A 17,123-nucleotide genomic window follows, 5' to 3' on the forward strand; every position below is an offset into this window, starting at 1 on the left:
GAGGGTCAAGGTCCGGACACACGTGGCCGAGAATGAGGTCAACCTATTGTTCAGTATGTTCAAGTTGAATATGTTCATGTTCAGTCTTGTGCAGACATAATTTTGGAAAAATAAAATGGTTCCTTTTGTTATGGAAGACTATGTAGAACTACTTTTTTCCCCCTCTAAAAAGTACTCAGGAATCGTTAGGAGAATTGATAAGGAATTGGATTGATAAGGAGAATCGACAATGGCATTGAAATTGATAAAATTTGTATCAATTCCCACCCCTAGTATTTACGTTGTTTCTTTCAAACATTGTGCAGCTCTTTGGTCAGCTTCTGCTACATTAAAATGTGCTTTATGAACAAATTTGACTCGCTGTCAGCTTCAGCAGATATCTGTGAACAAATGGTTGGTATCCAGCATGTGATAACCTCTGGTGTTGAGAATTGAAGCTAATGTGGATGTGCCAAAAAAGTGTCGACTTGAGGCTGTCTCCAAAAGCCAAAGACTCCCCATGAGGCCCCATATCATCATGACAGTTTTTTACAGCTGAAACAAACATGTTTCCACGCTTCTTTTAAACTCCATACACCTAATGTCTTTTTTTGTGCCATTTGAAAACTGTTCAGGGGGGTACTTTCATAGCTCATCTGATTTGAAGATATAAAAGGCTAAGAGTTATAAATAATTAAACATAATTAGGGTTTGGCTGAGTTGACCGACAGATGGTCATGCTGTAGCTGTTTACAGGGAGGCTAAAAGCCCGCCTCTGCTGTACTTCTTTGCAGGATGTTAGTTTGAGTCTGCATTTCTAGCACAGCAAACTCTATCATGGGCATCATAGCTCTTCTTGAGAAACCAGAGGGTGACATCACCGAGGCTAAGTCCATGTTTTATCAAGCGGCAACCTCCGGTCTCAAACTATGAAGTCCATGCGGAAGTGTTATAAACTACAGTTCATCGAGAATCTGCTTGAGGCTGGCTGCAGAAACACTGGAAACCACATAGACATGAATGGGAAAAAGACGATCTTTGCAGCATTAATAAACATGTTTACAGCCTGGTTAAAAAAACGTCTTGGCTCTATGAAGCACATTTCTCTATTGGCACACACTGTACGGGGGGTGAATTTTTTTCTAATGCGACGGTTCAGAAGATATTAAGATTACGAGTTTTTGCCCAAATAAGGACATGACTGACTTGACTCCCGGTCAGGAACACATAGCTGTTGGCTAAGAGACTCAAACTCTGCCTCTTTACGTCACACTCTGCCTGGTTGAGTTCCGCATTTCCAATATGGCTGCTGCCGTCGATTGGCTTCAAAACAGCACTCAGGAACAGATGGGTGACGTCACGGATACTACTTCCATATTTTATACAGTCTATGTGTTTTATACAGCCCTTGATGTTTAAACACCATCACAATGTCTCTATTTGTTCTGCTCAGACATACTGTGAGCTACTGCGAGTGAAGTGAACAACAACTAGATTTATAAAGATGCAACTAAAAGAAAATTGATTGAATGAAATACAAAACAGATTTATTTAGAAGGTCGTTAGTATCTCAGTAAAATTAGATGATATGAGCTCAGCCGTTTTTCGCTATGAGGGTAGAAACACTCAGTGAAACACGTGAAGTGTAATGGGCCAATCAGAGCTGACAACAAGGTGCAGCTAATTGACATCGATTTGTTCAGTGTGGAGATGATTGTATTTGCTTCTGCTCAGTTTAATGAACGAGCTCCTTGCACAGACACGGACCCTCTCCCGCCCACAGGGTGAAGATACTTATCATTAACATGGGAACAACCTGTCCTGACCCTGACTCACACAGCCACTAAAGGGCCTCTTCTCATGTGACATGTTGTATTTAACCAGCTAGGTCCTGCAGTTTATCTCCACTGCTGGCTTCTTCCTTACTCTGTCTTGTTTCCTCTCTTATCTTACTGCTATTTACCTAAAAACGCCTCCATATTTTTTTTAGCCCCTTTTGTATGTGTCCAGAAAACATACGCCCTCATTTTCACCAGCAATGCCTGTTTTGGTTGATTGAAGGAGACATTTCCTGAGTGCTGGTAAAGGCTGCTGCATCAAGCAGTTTTATTTTTGACAAAGCGTGAGCAATTATTGACTGCAGAAAGGCGAGAATGGTTTAGTGACTGAGATCGAGATCAATAGATAGAGAATGGGGAATATGACGGTAGCTGCTGTAGAAAGAAGAAGGCTGGAGCATCTCTGCTGTCTCTTTCATTTAAGAGGAGAAGGGAAATGGAGGACACAGGAGATGGACTTACGTTTCTGGGAAATCCACAAGCTTGCTCCTTATCTTATTGTGTAAAGCCAGTATGTACTCGTCAATAAACGGGCACTGCAGGAGAAGCAGAGGAAAAACAAAAGAAGGGAACAGTGAATTGTACTGAGCCAGAAAATCTGTATCCCTGAAGAGCACCAAGAAAAATGAGAGCAGCAGAATTCAGATGTGAACATTCACACTGTCACAAAGCAGATGCTATAAAACTGCATGTAGTTTTACTCGTAGTTTGACTAGATTTTGCAAACACGTTTTGGCTTTGTTTGACTACAAACGCATTTACAGAAAGACTCAAGTTGCATCCTTGCCAATTTTGCATGCATTTAACCCTCCTGTTATGTTGTGGGTCAAATTGACCCTTTTTAAAATCTATTTTAGGCAATATATGCCTTCAAAACAAGCTAAATGTAGCATAAAAATCTGGGCAGCATGTGACAGAAGATGTGTTGTGTTAATTTATCAACATCACTTCATTAAAAAAAAAAAAAAAAATTTAAAATAAAATAAACAAAAATCTATGACATGTAAAACTATTGTATTTATATTTAAGGTCTTTCCAATGTACATTTTAAAAAGTTTTAACATTAATTTTAATGAAAAACGAGTGAGTTATCCTCATTGAACCATGATCTATGAGAATTAAAGAACACCATTTCACTTAATCTTGTTTTAAATGGTTAGTAATGGAGTTACAAGTTAGATTTAAAAAAAAATAGTATTAGTAACTGAATATGTCCCAGGTCAAATTGACCCAGGAACATTATTGCTGTTCCAGAGAAACGAACATAACAGGAGGGTTAAAGCTCTGGTGAGATGTTTTTAGCTTGTTTGGTACCAGGTTGAAATTCATACTGATGCCTCTGTGTGAGCTACAGGCACAAAGAAAAACCATCAACAGCAAGGTAGATCGTTTCTCCATCCTCATTTTTCATGCCTGTAACCCCAGTTGCCTGGTAGGTCACAGATGAAATAAGGAACAGCATGCTGCAGAATATGCGTTGAACCTTTTCCACAACAAAAATTCACAAAGAGAACTATTGCAAAAAGACAGTCTGCAAAAAGAAAGCAGATTAAGATTTTAAATATGAAAACATTATTTACAAATGTACAAGATGAGCCTGACTGACAAACCAGATTTGTCCTTTGGGAAGCTTTGCTGTATCTTTCTGATATAGCTTGGAAAAACGTTGCTGTCAGAGTAGTTTCAAGCACGACTGTCTTTGAAATGAACATTGTTTTTCAGCCTTCACTCTTACCTTTTCTGAACCAGACACTGATAAATGACTGCAAGACAGAAACTGTGCTGACTCACCTTCCCAAAGACGAAGCAGTAGAGAGTAACACCCATGGCCCAGACATCCAGCGCCTTTAAAACAGTGACAGGAGTGACATTAAATGTGACATGTAGGCAAACACACATTCAAGAAACACACTGCAGTGATCCCAACACCTACTTGCACAAACAAACACTGTGACCTTAATCGGTGCAGACAGCCTGGAGTGATTTATGGCACATTAAAAGGTTATTTTTTCAGGGATGTGTACCGTCAGATATCGTGTAGATGGATGTGTGTGATCAGATGGCAGAGACGCTGCAGCTATCCATCAGGCTCTGTCTTCTTTCAGTCTCTTTCTCTTTCTGTGAATAGCTCACCTAGAAATCCATTTCTACTCCCTGATAGATATGAAATCAAAACCAGCCCTCTGAACCTCAGAAAGCACAGAGCCACAGACATCTGTTATCAAACCTGACGCTCAATGACTAACATGTACTAACAGGTTGATGTTCCACAGGGACTGAAAACTGAGGGAGTTCAAGTGACATGTGCGTGTCTGATTTTCCACATTTTACTACAGATCTGAAGTGGAAAAAGTACATATACCCTTTACACAAGTAGAGCAGCTCAACACATTTACTGATGTAAAAGAAAAAAAAGAGCAGGCTCTTACATGTACTCTCGGCTAAATCAAAGTAAAGTAGCTACCTGACAGGACATTTTACTGGCTGGATCTCTGCAAAGCTAACTGAAAAACACATACTTCAGAGAGGCTATCAAACTAAACTACTCTGTTGTCAAAAAATAGATAAGGAAAAAAGAGAAAGAAACACAGAATACACCTCAAACACCAACATCAACCTTGCTTCAATGTAAAAAAATAGTTGGATCTGTGTCTTGCTGCTTCACACTGTCAGTGGGAAAATGTTCCCTCTCATCCGATTTGCTGGATTAATGTCACAACTCATATTTTTTTTACTGTCTCATCTATTTAGATAAAATTGGTATTGGTGTTGTGAATGTGGCACACCAAATGCAAAAAATAAAATCAAGCAGGGGATCATTTATATAGAGCAAGGGGTATTCCAAACTAGAATCCTTATAGGATGAGTAGGGCCCTGATGCAAAGCATCTGCCAACTAAATACATGCACAAGTTAACAAAGTATTGATTCAAAGATGATTTAATAAAATGACAAAAAAGACTCCCTCTGATTCTAGAGTCAGTAATGCTTCTATGACAAAGGAGTCTTAACAGCCTCCCTGAGGGATGATATTTAACATTTATATCAAAGGTAGTATTATACAAGGTGAACAAGACTTGTCCAGCAGCCTGTTGCACCAGCTGTGCTCAAGTCAGTGTTGTAGTCGAGTCCCCAAATCCGAGTCGAGTCCTCAGTCCTCTGTGTTCGAGTCCGAGTCCGAGTCACTAGAGAAAAATCCCCAGTTATAATTCCCCTTAAAGCTCAATAATGAGCTTATTTTGAAATTTTAAGGAATGGGATGACTAGATGTTTGTGATAAACTGTAAGGGATGAAGTAAAAAGTTTATAGAAATGTGTACTCAAGAAAAGTGTCGATACCTAAAAACTCAAAAAACTGAAGTGCATTATCAAAGATTTTGTGCTTATTAACTTCCCACTCTGCAGCTGATTTACACCCACATCACAAATGTTGACAGAACAAAAAACCCCTCTCCAGGGCATTATTTGTGAACAATTTGACAAAACAGGATAAGTGCAATACTAATCAGAAAAAAAGGCACTGGTTGAATGTCTGCTTATATTTCTTGAAAACTCAAGGAAACAGCAGGTTGAAGCATTTGAACACCTCTTGCATTCTTTCTGTCTGCAGTCAAGTATTCTATCCTGACCCTGCCACATGTGTTCGCTTCAAAGAATCCAGTTACATCGTGATAACCAATAAAAACACAAGCTGTATGAAAAATGTTGGGGGGGAATCTTGTCGTCTTTGAGTCAATTATTAGCCAGAGTTGATTCACAAGATGTTCAATAATGCAAGAATTATGAAGGAAGTATGTCCAATAACGAGGCAGGTGGTCGTCAATCCAATCCTTAATGAAGGGTGGCGTTATCCTCAAGAAACATGACTGATCATTACTTGACTGTATAAATAGAAACAGCCTAATGACAGGAAACATTCATAAATCAATATCAGCTATGTAAAACCAATAGACCACTTCCATTTGTGATAATGATGGTCCTTTCAGCTGCATGGATGGCTTTAAAGTACTACGAGCCAGCCAGTACACAGGGGGATGGACTGACAATGACAGTTTGCTCAGTGGATTAGCTAGGCAGGCAAAGACAACATATCAAATGCTGAGACAAAAAATTTCATGTTATATTAAAAAATGTTTTGACATTTAAATTTGATGCCATCATGTTTTCGTAAAAAGTTAGGACAGAGGCATGTTTACCATTGTGTTGCATCACCTCTTATTTTAAAAACACTGTAAATGCTTGGAAACCCAGGACACCAGTTTTTTTGTGTTGAGCGTGAATGTTTTCTCATTCTTGTCTGATAGAGGACTCCAGCTGCTCAACAACTCAAGGTCTCCTTTAATGTATTTTTTGTTTTATGCTGTGCCAAATACTTCAATGGGAGACATGTCGAGACTGCTGGCATGCCAGGTAGCACTCTACTACTACAGAGCCATGCTGTTGTAGTACGTGAAGAACAAGGTTTGGCATTGTTTTGCTGAAATATGTAAGGTCTTCCCTGAAATGTAGCTCTAGCGAAAGTTCAGACAGGAAGACTGTAAAGCAATCACAGCAGTTGTTTAACTCTCCTCTCCCTCGTTCAATAGCTCACCTGCTCCAGCTGCATGCTCCGGAGCTGTCATTGGTTAATCAGCGGCGGCTATCATCGAATAGCTCAGTGGCACACCCTTATAGCCAGCCTATCAACTTTCTGCTGTCTTTTTAAATGTGTCTCTCTCTCCAGCTAGTTCCTTCTTGCATTGATGGCGCATGCCCCTCCACCTCCCCATCTCCACCTGGTCTCTGCAAAGTCTTCAATTCCTAGAATTCATCAACCATCACCACCAGTGTCTGGACTCTTGGGGGATTTCTTCAGCTGCCAAATTCACGGATCCCACACTCACAAAATGATCCCCATAGAGTCCTTACACCAAAGATTTCTGTCAAGTTTCATTATTCATTAAGTTGTAATAAATAACATTTCCTCTTCAAATTGTGTCTCTCCTAGTTGAAATGGTTTTGTCTTAATGGCAGCATGTGTTTCTTCAAAACCTGTTAATGTTATTCAGTATTGGTGTTTGCAACCTGCTTTTGTGGAAGCAGTGACAAACTTTGTTCACAGACAATGGATTTGAAAGTGATTTTGAGCCCATGCAGTGATTTCCACGACAAGATTTTAATGCAGAGCCACCTGAGGGCCCAAAGATCACAATTTCAAGTTTTACGCCATTTCTTCCTTTAATTCAAACTGAATTCAGACTACTGCTAGGACCAGGATAATCCAGAGTTTTGGTTAAGAGTTGTCCCTTCTCACACAAACAGGTTTTTTATTCCAGTTAAACCTTTGAATGGATTACCTGATCATATCCAATTTCTCAATCAGCATAAGGGCACAAATATCCTATGTTTCTTTCAAACTTTGAACAAGCCATTCTCAAGATTTAAACAATTTGATAGGTTTAATCCAATCAGATTACCTTGTAGGAGAGAGACATGCAGCAAAGAGTCAGGGTTGCAATCTAACCAAAGGCTGCTGGGAGGAGCACATTAGTACATGGTATGCACCTTGACCACGGAGCTAAACCGGCACCCCAGGCGTTAAACATGTTTAAGTATAAATGTAGAGTTAACTCACTTTTCCACTGAAGTTCTTCCGTGTGTCTGACAGAGTCTCTGGTGCCATAAAAGCAGGAGTGCCAGCAGTGCCGGACAGCAGAGCATCGTTGCCCTCAAACTGGTTGCTGACCCCAAAGTCTGCGATCTTCACGTGACCATCATCTCCCAGTAACAAGTTAGACGGCTTGATGTCCCGATGGACGATCTTCTGGTAGTGCACTGAGAACAAGAGAGATGAATAACTGTCAGCTCTTCTATAAAAAGATAAATAAAGATGATTATGTTATTCTAGGACCACATAGAGCAGTTTCACTGAAATGGTGTCCGAGACATGCTCAGGACTATGTAAGATGAGTTTGAAGGTTTATCTCCTCGGGAGGTGTTTCAGATTTATGTTTTTTTCTTCTTATCCACCGTCTGTTGACCATAATATCTAAAAATAATTCAATGAAAACTGAGCTACTTGCTTTGATATAACATGTCCATACAAAAAATGATGGATATAAACACTTAAATCATTTAGGCAACATCATAAGGAAGGAGTTGTTATGGTCCTGATTTTTTTGTTATTTGCCCTAACCCTCTCTCTGGCTGTTTCTGAAACGGCCTGCTACATACTACTTACTAATGTAGTAGGCAGTAGGTATTGCCTACTACATACTGCGTTTGAATTTAGTATGTAGTATGACTGTTCTGTCCGATCTGTCATGCAGCATGCTGAGCCAGACTTCGCTGGATTTCCAGTTTCGGAAAGCGGAAGTAAACAACGGCGAAGCCGATAAATAAAATGCTTATTTAACATCCATTTATGATTTAAAAAGTTAGGAAGTGGTTTATATGTAATTTGATAACTTTCACAGCGGCTGTTTCCGAAATCGCCTACTATACTAGCAGTACGTACTGATATGTCCAAAATTCAGTATGTAGTAAGTAGTATGTGAACAACAGCAAAATCTGCAGTATGCCAAAACTCCCCGGATGTCTACTGATTTGGGAAAATATCTCAGTGTGCATTGGACCAGTCTTCCTCGCGTACTGTTTCCCATAATGCACAGCGCTCGTTCTGCTTTTTCTTTTTCCTCATTTTTTGACGGGAGGAAATCCGTTTTTGGGTGCTGTGAAAGTTATCAAATTACATATAAACCACTTCCTAACTTTCTAAATCATAAATGGATGCTAAATAAGCATTTTATTTATTGGCTTCGCCGTTGTTTACTTCCGCTTTCCGAAACCGGAAATCCAGCGAAGTCTGGCTCAGCATGCTGCATGACAGATCGGACAGAACAGTCATACTACATACTAAATTCAAATGCAGTATGTAGTAGGCAATACCTACTGCCTACTACATTAGTAAGTAGTATGTAGCAGGCCGTTTCGGAAACAGCCAGCCTCTCTCTGCCTGCAGGTTGCATGGGTAGGGGCGGGGCCGGTCTCCTCAGGAGTGAGGCTCATCAGGCACACCTGTCCCTGATTTTCTCATCAGCACTGGCTTCTTAAGCTGCCACCAAACACTCCTCCAGTGCCAGATTATTTTCCTCTAGCCGCATGCTCCATGTCCCATTGTAGCCTTGCTCCTGAGGAGATTCAAGCCACGCTTTCTGTGTACTTATCTCGAGTGTTTTCCAGAGGATGGATTCCTAGTTTTTTGTTTGTGAGTTTTTTGATAGAACCTTTTCCCCCCTTTTTGGGTGATTTTGTGTTACTCCTAGTTTTGTACTTTTTCTCAGTTGTTTTTACCCGCAAGGCGCTTTAGTTGAACCTTGGTTTTTTTGCTTAATAAATAATTTTTTCCCTGTACTCTACATTTGGGTCCTGGTCCTTTGCTCAAGCCGTAACAGGAGTGCTGTTATACTGAATATCAGAACAGTTGTGATCCAGTCTTGAGTGTATCACCTCAAGTGCAATATTGTTTAATACAAAATTAATACAAGTGAGTTAACAGTAAACAGTAATTAGCAACAACAGATTCATTTTTTATGCATGTGTTTGGCTCAACCCAAACAATCAGTTCCACAACTTAACAGAGACTGGACTGTTGCTGATCAGCACGATCAAATTCTCCTGTGCTCCTACGTCTGTGTGTGTGTCTAGACATTACCGCAGAATACTGTCACGAGGGAGAAACTAGTTAACAGCAGTACTCCTCCAGTCAAGGATCATAAGAAAATAAAAGCTACAAAATAAGATATAACAGTCAGTAACTATTTGATAAATGTAAAAAGTGTGTACAATAGGCACAATGGAAGAGCTGAACAGTTGTAGTGGTGCGGGGGCTGCTGTCTGAAGGGAGTTAGTACTTCTGTTGTGTTTGTTAATTAAGTCTTCCAATAATCTTTGCTTAGTTTTTGTGTGTCTGAATAAATCCCAAGATTTTCAGCCTTTAAAAGCATTTTCTGTGATTGTTGTTAGCCTGGTAGGGCCGCCTTGGGGAGGGGCATGTTATACTGTATACCAGCACTCATGAAATATCTCTTGCCCCATCAAGTTGCTCAGTCAGGGCTGACTGTTATATGACCGATAGGTTGGTTTCAAACATGCTGCTAGTTTTGGAGATAACTTCAGCACACCAGCAGACAAACTGTCATCAAATACGAACTAAGCAAAACACTAAACAAACTGAAGGTCTAACTTGTGTAATGAAACAAATCATTTTACAATCTCCAACTTTGTTGCTTTGTTAAGGTGATGGTATATGTGTGCATGCTATCTTGTTCTTAAGTCCTCAGACTTTGGGCATTACATTTCACAGGTGATACATTTCTCAGTCAGAGTTGCAGCTTTAACGAGAACAAGAGAAGAAAACAAGGGGAGCAGCATTGAATGTTTAGTCATGAGACTCGGCTTCAATGCAAAAATGACCTTGTTCCCTCTGCTCTCTTGGTACATTATTCTAAATGTCAGGGCACAGGACATTGTAACAGTGGCTGTACCTTCTGTTCACACTGAACTTTGAAGGAGGAGGTTCACATTTTAAGCAGCATGTAAATGGAATAAGTGAAGTAACATTCTCCTCTTCTCTTGAATATTTTGAAAGGGATGTTTTGTGTGTTGCAATAACATTGTTTGAGCTTTTCCCCATTTTGAATATGTAAAATATGCTATGTTTGTACACAGGTCTGTATGTTTGACAAAGACATTCTGCTCTAGATGGTACAACCTGTTTTTAAAAACTACAGTCCCATCATCAAACATGTTCTCCATGCACTCATTCTCTATTAAAACATTTGGAACATTAATAACATGAAATACCCAAATAATGCATGAGGGCAAATATTTAGGTTTTTGTCTGGGAAAATTATGGATGGACCCTAAGAATCATATATACTGTGAAGTAGGAGGAAAAGTCTCACACAACTCAAACAGAGCTCTTCACAGCTGTCTGGACACTTGATCCCTGATTGAATGAGTGGTGCCTTCTTATCTGAGGAGATCTTCAGGAGATGGGGCCCTCTTATTATCAAAGGTCTTTCATTAAACATTATTAGCTCCAATACTACTGAAATCAAACACACACACATCACTGACTCGCACTGCTGATATCTACAATATGGGATGAAAAGGCTTTAAAATATGTACAGTTTCATTTTCATTTTCATTTTGACATGCTTGAGTTTATTTTGAGGAAATAAGCCAACACAACTGCTTAAAGCCCTTTTCCAATATGCACAGCACTCCTGAAAATTTCCTGATGTTGCCCAGGTGAGTTGTGAATGCTCCTGGCTGAATTTGTTTACCCTGACTTTAAAGCTAGGGTTGGCAGTCTCGGAAAACTAGCATGAATTTGCACGAGCGCATGCACGAGCGCCGCTGACTTGCGACCATATGATGGTGACTGATTCAAAACCAGTCCTCACCAAAACATTATCATAGTGAAAGTTAAAAACACAAATAAATATGGCTGTTGTTAGTACTTACAACTGTCATTCTAGCATTATCCAGTTGTACCAGTGACACGATATCAGGAGAAAAGTTATAACACATATAATACTGTAACAGCTCTACTGTTTGTTAAATGTGTTCAGTGTAGATGTTCTTAATTCCTACAGTGTTGACAGTCAGTGAAGGCATCAGGAGAGGTGTAGAGTGTGTGAGCGGGAGAGAGGAGAGACAAGAGGAGAAGTTTGTCATTCATTCAAACATTGATTGTTGCTTTGTTGGTTGGCGTGATCACGGCCGACAGTGACCGGTTATTAAATATCAACGTGTTCACGAATCGGCTCGTCATCCCTACAGCGTACGGACGGATGCTACAATACATCTACATTTCTGTAGGACTTAGTAAATGTCATTCATTCTTCTGCTTGTCAGAGCCCCCGTGGTGAGAGCTTTTTAGACTCTGATCCGGACTACAGTCCTGAGCAAAGCACCTCATCTGGTCAGAGGGGACAGGCCCAAGGTTGAGCAAGAGGGGCAGTCAGTAGAGTCAGGGGAAGCAGAGGCAGGAGACGGGGACTCAGAGTGCACGCCGGGGAAATGTACGAGCAGGAAGCGGGCAGAACGGCAGGACGGGATTTGAATGGTTTAAAATGTTGGCACCCAAAAAAGGCTGATTGGTTGGTGTTTTCCCAGGTTTACTCCGGCTGTAGATAGCAGCTTTTCTTCCTTCTTTTTTAAGAACACATTATGTATTGATTGCCATCAGGACATAAAGATCATTTTAACCAGTATAACAAAAAGTGTATCTAAATCTGATTACCAACCCCAACCCCAAGTCACAAACACTTGCGTACGAGTGGCTAGAATGCTGACATTGTTAATGCCGAGCAAAGTGTCCCTGTTTTATAATCCTCACTTCATGCATCAGTTGCCTGATGCTGTTTTTTCTAATATTGTGTTTGCATTGCAGAGTCATATAGTACTTCAACATTTTTCAGTGATTTTAAAAGCAGGAACAGACTTGCTCCTCCCAGACACCTCCCTCACTTAAACCACAGTAAGTATTTTGAGCATGTCCAACACTGCCAATCTGAAGTGCATGTGTGGAGGGCAACTCTTTAAAACTTCAGGTCTTGGCCACCCTGAAGTTATCTAAAAAACTTCAGAAGCTCATGGACGAGGAGAAAATGAAAAAATAAGGTATCTCTGGCTTTTCACTTTGAGGTACAGTACAAAAAAAGTGTGTAATCTGCCATTTGGTATGCACAATCAATAAGCCCTCTTGACATCTGCCTTAGTTATTGGCCTGGGAGACCTGCAGGTGATTTCTGTTGTGGTCTCAGCCTTGCTTGTATTGTGAACTTGCTTCCAACAATGCAATAAACAACACCATAACATAACATACAATATTACTGCTGACTCTGATATTCATACACAGACTTGGGTATACAGCATTATTACCACAGCAGAGCTAGGCTGAAGCTATGGGTACTGCTGCAATGCATCCTGGTACATGTAGGCTATGCAGCCATTAGCAAGAGAGTTTGGCCTTCTTGGTCAATTTTGTGTGCAAACAGCAATCTGCGGCTTTGATTGACTATTTTTAAAATCATACTGGATTAACATGTTGACTGAAACTGACAGAAATTCTCTTCCACATTAGACATGGCAAACAGTTAGTCATGGGAAATCACAACAGACTTGTTATTTAGTGTATAAAATGTCTTTCTTTAAGATGGCATTTGAAATAAAACGATCTCTAATGAACAAAAATCAAGCACTGAATGAACACTTTGGGGTCATATAAGTGGTGCAGCTCGCTCGGTTGGAAGTGAACCTTCCACCAAAGCGTCTGCCCCCTGGTGGCTGGCTGCAGTATAGGTCAAAAACTCTGTCTCCCCATTCATTTGAATGGGGCTGCATTCAAACTTTACAAAATAAATCCACGTCGTACGAATGTTTCTCACATCCGTTTGCTGTGGTGATATGTAGTTATTATTTGACTGTTTTGTGTTCAAGGCCTCTTTTTTCTGAAAAGTTTCTTTTTCGTTAGTTGTTAGAGGTTAAAAAAACGGGGTTTTACTTCCTTATTCACTTTGATTGACAGCTGCTGTAGAGGGAAACTCCATAGGATCTCGTGACGCTGTAGGGCGGAGCTCGTTACCATGGCAACACAGAAATTCTCTGCAGCGCAGACTCTGGCTGCACAGTGGCTGCACATTGGAACAGTGTTTTTTGGCTTCAAAACCGTACAAAGGGAAAAGGCGGAGCAACGCTGTCCATTTTATTTACAGTCTGTGGGTCATATGCACGACAGCTCTGATTCACTTTACTTTATGTGAATGCGCTCCTACTAGTCTACAGGTGTTTTCTTAAATGGTCCACCAATAGAGCGAGGATGTTTTTCTGTGGTGTTAAATTGAGCAGAAAATGTAGTAGAGACTGAACTAGGACCTCTGATTCATGAGATATAAGTGCTTAAAGAAGTGAAAAAAAAATGTATACAAGCTTTTATAAGGTGCTTTGTTTAAAATGAAACACAAATGGTCCCAAAAACTCAACACATGAGCTGCAGATGTTGGTGGTTGCTTCAGTTTCTGTGAATCTCTTTGGCCTTATTTTGAAGATGGAGCTCTCAGAGGGCAGCATTGATCTCTAATCATTAGTCTCATGGCTCGGTGAAATGGATCTAGTGCAGCAAATGAGGCCACAGCTTGGGGAAAGCATTTTAGAGAAGAGAGGCTCGACACTGATGAAGTGGACAGCACACGTCTGCCGTCAGAGCCTTAGGGGCATGGAAACACAGGGTCAAGAACACTTTGTTCTTTTTAAAAGGAAACAGCAATCTCATACTACATGTTAAAAGCAAGGTGAGGGGGAGGATATTGCCGGAAAAGACAAAAATCTATGCTTTGAGCTTCATAGTAGATACGATAATAAGGAAAATCTTTGTGCTTTTCTTCCCACTGGAAACTGACCTGAACTGCATGAAGCTATTAAAGGTGAGAGTGTAGATTGAAGCTTGAAATCATCAAAAAAACATTTCAGTGAGAGGCTTTATAGGTGTGCTTTACTGTCTCAGAGACAGCCCTCATTCTGCATGAGATACTCACAGTACTCTATGCCCAGGATGACGTCTCTGAAGTATAACCTGGCCTGCTCCTCCGACAGAGGATTGTCTGCGGGCACTTCCATCACTGGACTGGAAATCAATGCAGGTAGGTCAGGCAGAAACACACAGATAGAGAGACAGTAAGGCAGACAAATTCACAGATCAACAGTTGAATTGGTTATGCAGAGACTTATTTAGACAGATAGAGATGTCTGATTAAACAGCTCTGATAGTCAAAACCTGTGACTAAGATTTTGTTTTTCTTGTATAGATCATAGACTGTATTATAAATAGACGTGGTATCTGTGACGTCACCCATCTGTTTCTGAGGCACTGTTATGAAGCCATTCGTCAGTGGGTGCCATATAGGAAATACTTAACTCAACCTAAGATCTGTCGAGCTAGTGTGAGGTAAGCAGTTTTTTTCTAAATTGGTACTTCTGGAGCCAGCCTCAAGCGGACACTCGAGGAACCGCAGTTTTTAGCACTTCCACATTGGCTGCATTTCTCGCAGCCAGAGGTTTCCACCCGGTATAGTAGGTCCAAAAAACCAACAGCACCAGACAGAGCTTTGTTTCTATTCGGATTAGACTACAGTGTGTCAACAATCACTATGTCATTATTTCAAAAGGTTGTGTGAAAGGACGGCCCCTAATGATTACAACACATTTAAAGTGATTATTGCTGTGTTTGTTTACAGCAATTAACTATGTATACACTTTATAAAGCTGAACAATTTAAACAAACTTAAATTGAACTTCAAATGCCTATACAGCTTCTTTTTTTTATCACTTAGATTTTATTTCCATTTGTTCAATTTAAGCACAAACAAAAGACAGAGGAAACAAAAAAACCCAACAAATTCAAAATAAAAAAAACCCATCAACATTATTGCCATACTTGTAATATTCACATTTTCCAATAAGTTCCATAGTCATAGGTTTTGTACAGTTAAATGGAGGTTAGTAATGTTTTCAACAGCAAGAAGGGGAACAGCCACCACACACATCCTCTATTCCCAAAATATAGTGTCCATTGTTCCCACATTGTAATGTACAAATCTTTTCTTAATCTTGGCAGGAAAGTCATTTTTTCCATCTCGTGAATTTCTTTGATGATTTCAAACCAATTTTGTACTGTGGGTGGATCTGCCTGTAACCATTTGTGGGTGATTTTTAGCAGCGATAATAAATATATATTGGTCTAACAGGTCCCCAAAACATGTCTTTAAAGTTTATGCTCAAAAAAACACTTCACACACAAATCAGATTCTGGTCTGCCTGAAAATCCCTCTTCTTCAGTCCTCATCAGAACACTCTGTTTTCCCTCTGACCACGCCCCCTCTGGAAGTGGATGTGCCTCGGCTCTCCAGCACGTTGATCTAATGTTTACATGTTGGCTGAATATACACGGCTGCTCAGAGATCGCGTTACTTCAACCCTCTGAATCTGATCCAGAACCTGATCCTGACGGAGAGGCGCCTGTAGCAGGACCTTTCTGACTAGATTGATCTTCTAGATCTTCAAATCTGCAGACGTGGGGAATAAAACCGACCTCTGCCAGAAAGGCAGCGGGACCTTTTCTGAAGGATTGGTCACAGATTCTGTGTTTCTTGTTTTATTTGTCAGTATGTTGACGTGTGTCTTGCTACACAGCTACAGCTACGACATGTAGCTATGTAGCTATGCTAACTAGCGCTAGCACTTATCCATGATAAATAAAAATCATCCACTAGATCTTCAAATCTGCAGACGTGGGGAGTAAAACCGACCTTTGTGTTTATTAAGACAGCCTACAACTAGCATGCCTCCCTCCTAAGCTCCTTGTTAGCACACATGTGTGCAGGTAATGAAAAACGGGGGAGGGATTCAGTATTAGTTTATACAGTCTATGGGCTGAACAAGCTCTGAGCTCTGACTCCGTGACAGATATTGTTGTTACGTAACAAAAACACGGAAGTCTGAAACGGCTCGTTTCACACACATTTACAGAAAGGTGTAGAAATCAAAACAAGGGCAGAATGGATTTTTTTCGTTCTCAGGGGGTTTGTAGACATGCCAGGGACACATATTTCAGGTAAAGAACCATTAAAAAGTCAATTTTGCATATGTCACCTTTAATGGAATTGACAATCCCAGAATTTGTTTCATAATATTTGAAATATTTAACCAAAATTGTAGTAACTTTGGACAGTTCCAAAAAATATGGTGGTGATCCGCTCCTTCGCTCCCACAGTTCCTCCAACATGAATGACTTCTAGATGCAGAATATTTTCCCATTTTAGGAGTAATGAAATAACGTACAAGATTCTTCCAACCAATTTCATGCCAATACCAAGAAGTGGAAAAGGTGTTTTGACATATGTTTTCCCATGCTTATACAGCTTCTAAACATGGTTACAATTAATTATTATAAAAGGGTGTTGTAAAGCATCAAATTCAATTCTGAATTGTTTCAGATTAGCAGAGTAGAGGAGGAACAGTGGGAGAAAACAAGAGACACACTAACACAAGAATGACTGGACTTTCCAGAACCATGGGTGTCCACTTTGAATCAACATTAGAATCTGTTCTAATGTGGACTGCACAGACTTGAGGGAACTTAAATGCATGTTCTGTTTAGCAGGAAGGGCAGAAAGTCAATCTCTTGACTCCACCAACCAGATCGCTTTGGCTCTACAATGTGTCTACAGCGTAATATGTCGGTGCAGTATTTTGGCTTCAC

At 40.2% G+C, this 17,123-nt stretch overlaps 1 protein-coding gene across 3 annotated transcripts in view; it reads right to left on the reverse strand.

Moving 5' to 3' along the window:
• The window catches only part of camkk1a (calcium/calmodulin-dependent protein kinase kinase 1, alpha a), a 100,478-nt gene that overhangs the window by 14,906 nt on the left and 68,449 nt on the right, over positions 1-17,123 (reverse strand). For all 3 annotated transcript variants that reach the window (XM_034683899.1, XM_034683900.1, XM_034683901.1), the window contains exons 9-12: positions 14,401-14,489; positions 7,431-7,630; positions 3,609-3,662; positions 2,280-2,353 (exon numbers count right to left, since the gene is read on the reverse strand). In XM_034683899.1, coding sequence (XP_034539790.1) covers positions 2,280-2,353; positions 3,609-3,662; positions 7,431-7,630; positions 14,401-14,489 — 417 coding nt within the window. The remainder of the gene's footprint in view (positions 1-2,279; positions 2,354-3,608; positions 3,663-7,430; positions 7,631-14,400; positions 14,490-17,123) is intronic.

This window comes from Notolabrus celidotus, chromosome 5 (genome assembly GCF_009762535.1).
Source record: "Notolabrus celidotus isolate fNotCel1 chromosome 5, fNotCel1.pri, whole genome shotgun sequence".
Classification (NCBI taxonomy): Eukaryota; Metazoa; Chordata; class Actinopteri; order Labriformes; family Labridae; genus Notolabrus; species Notolabrus celidotus.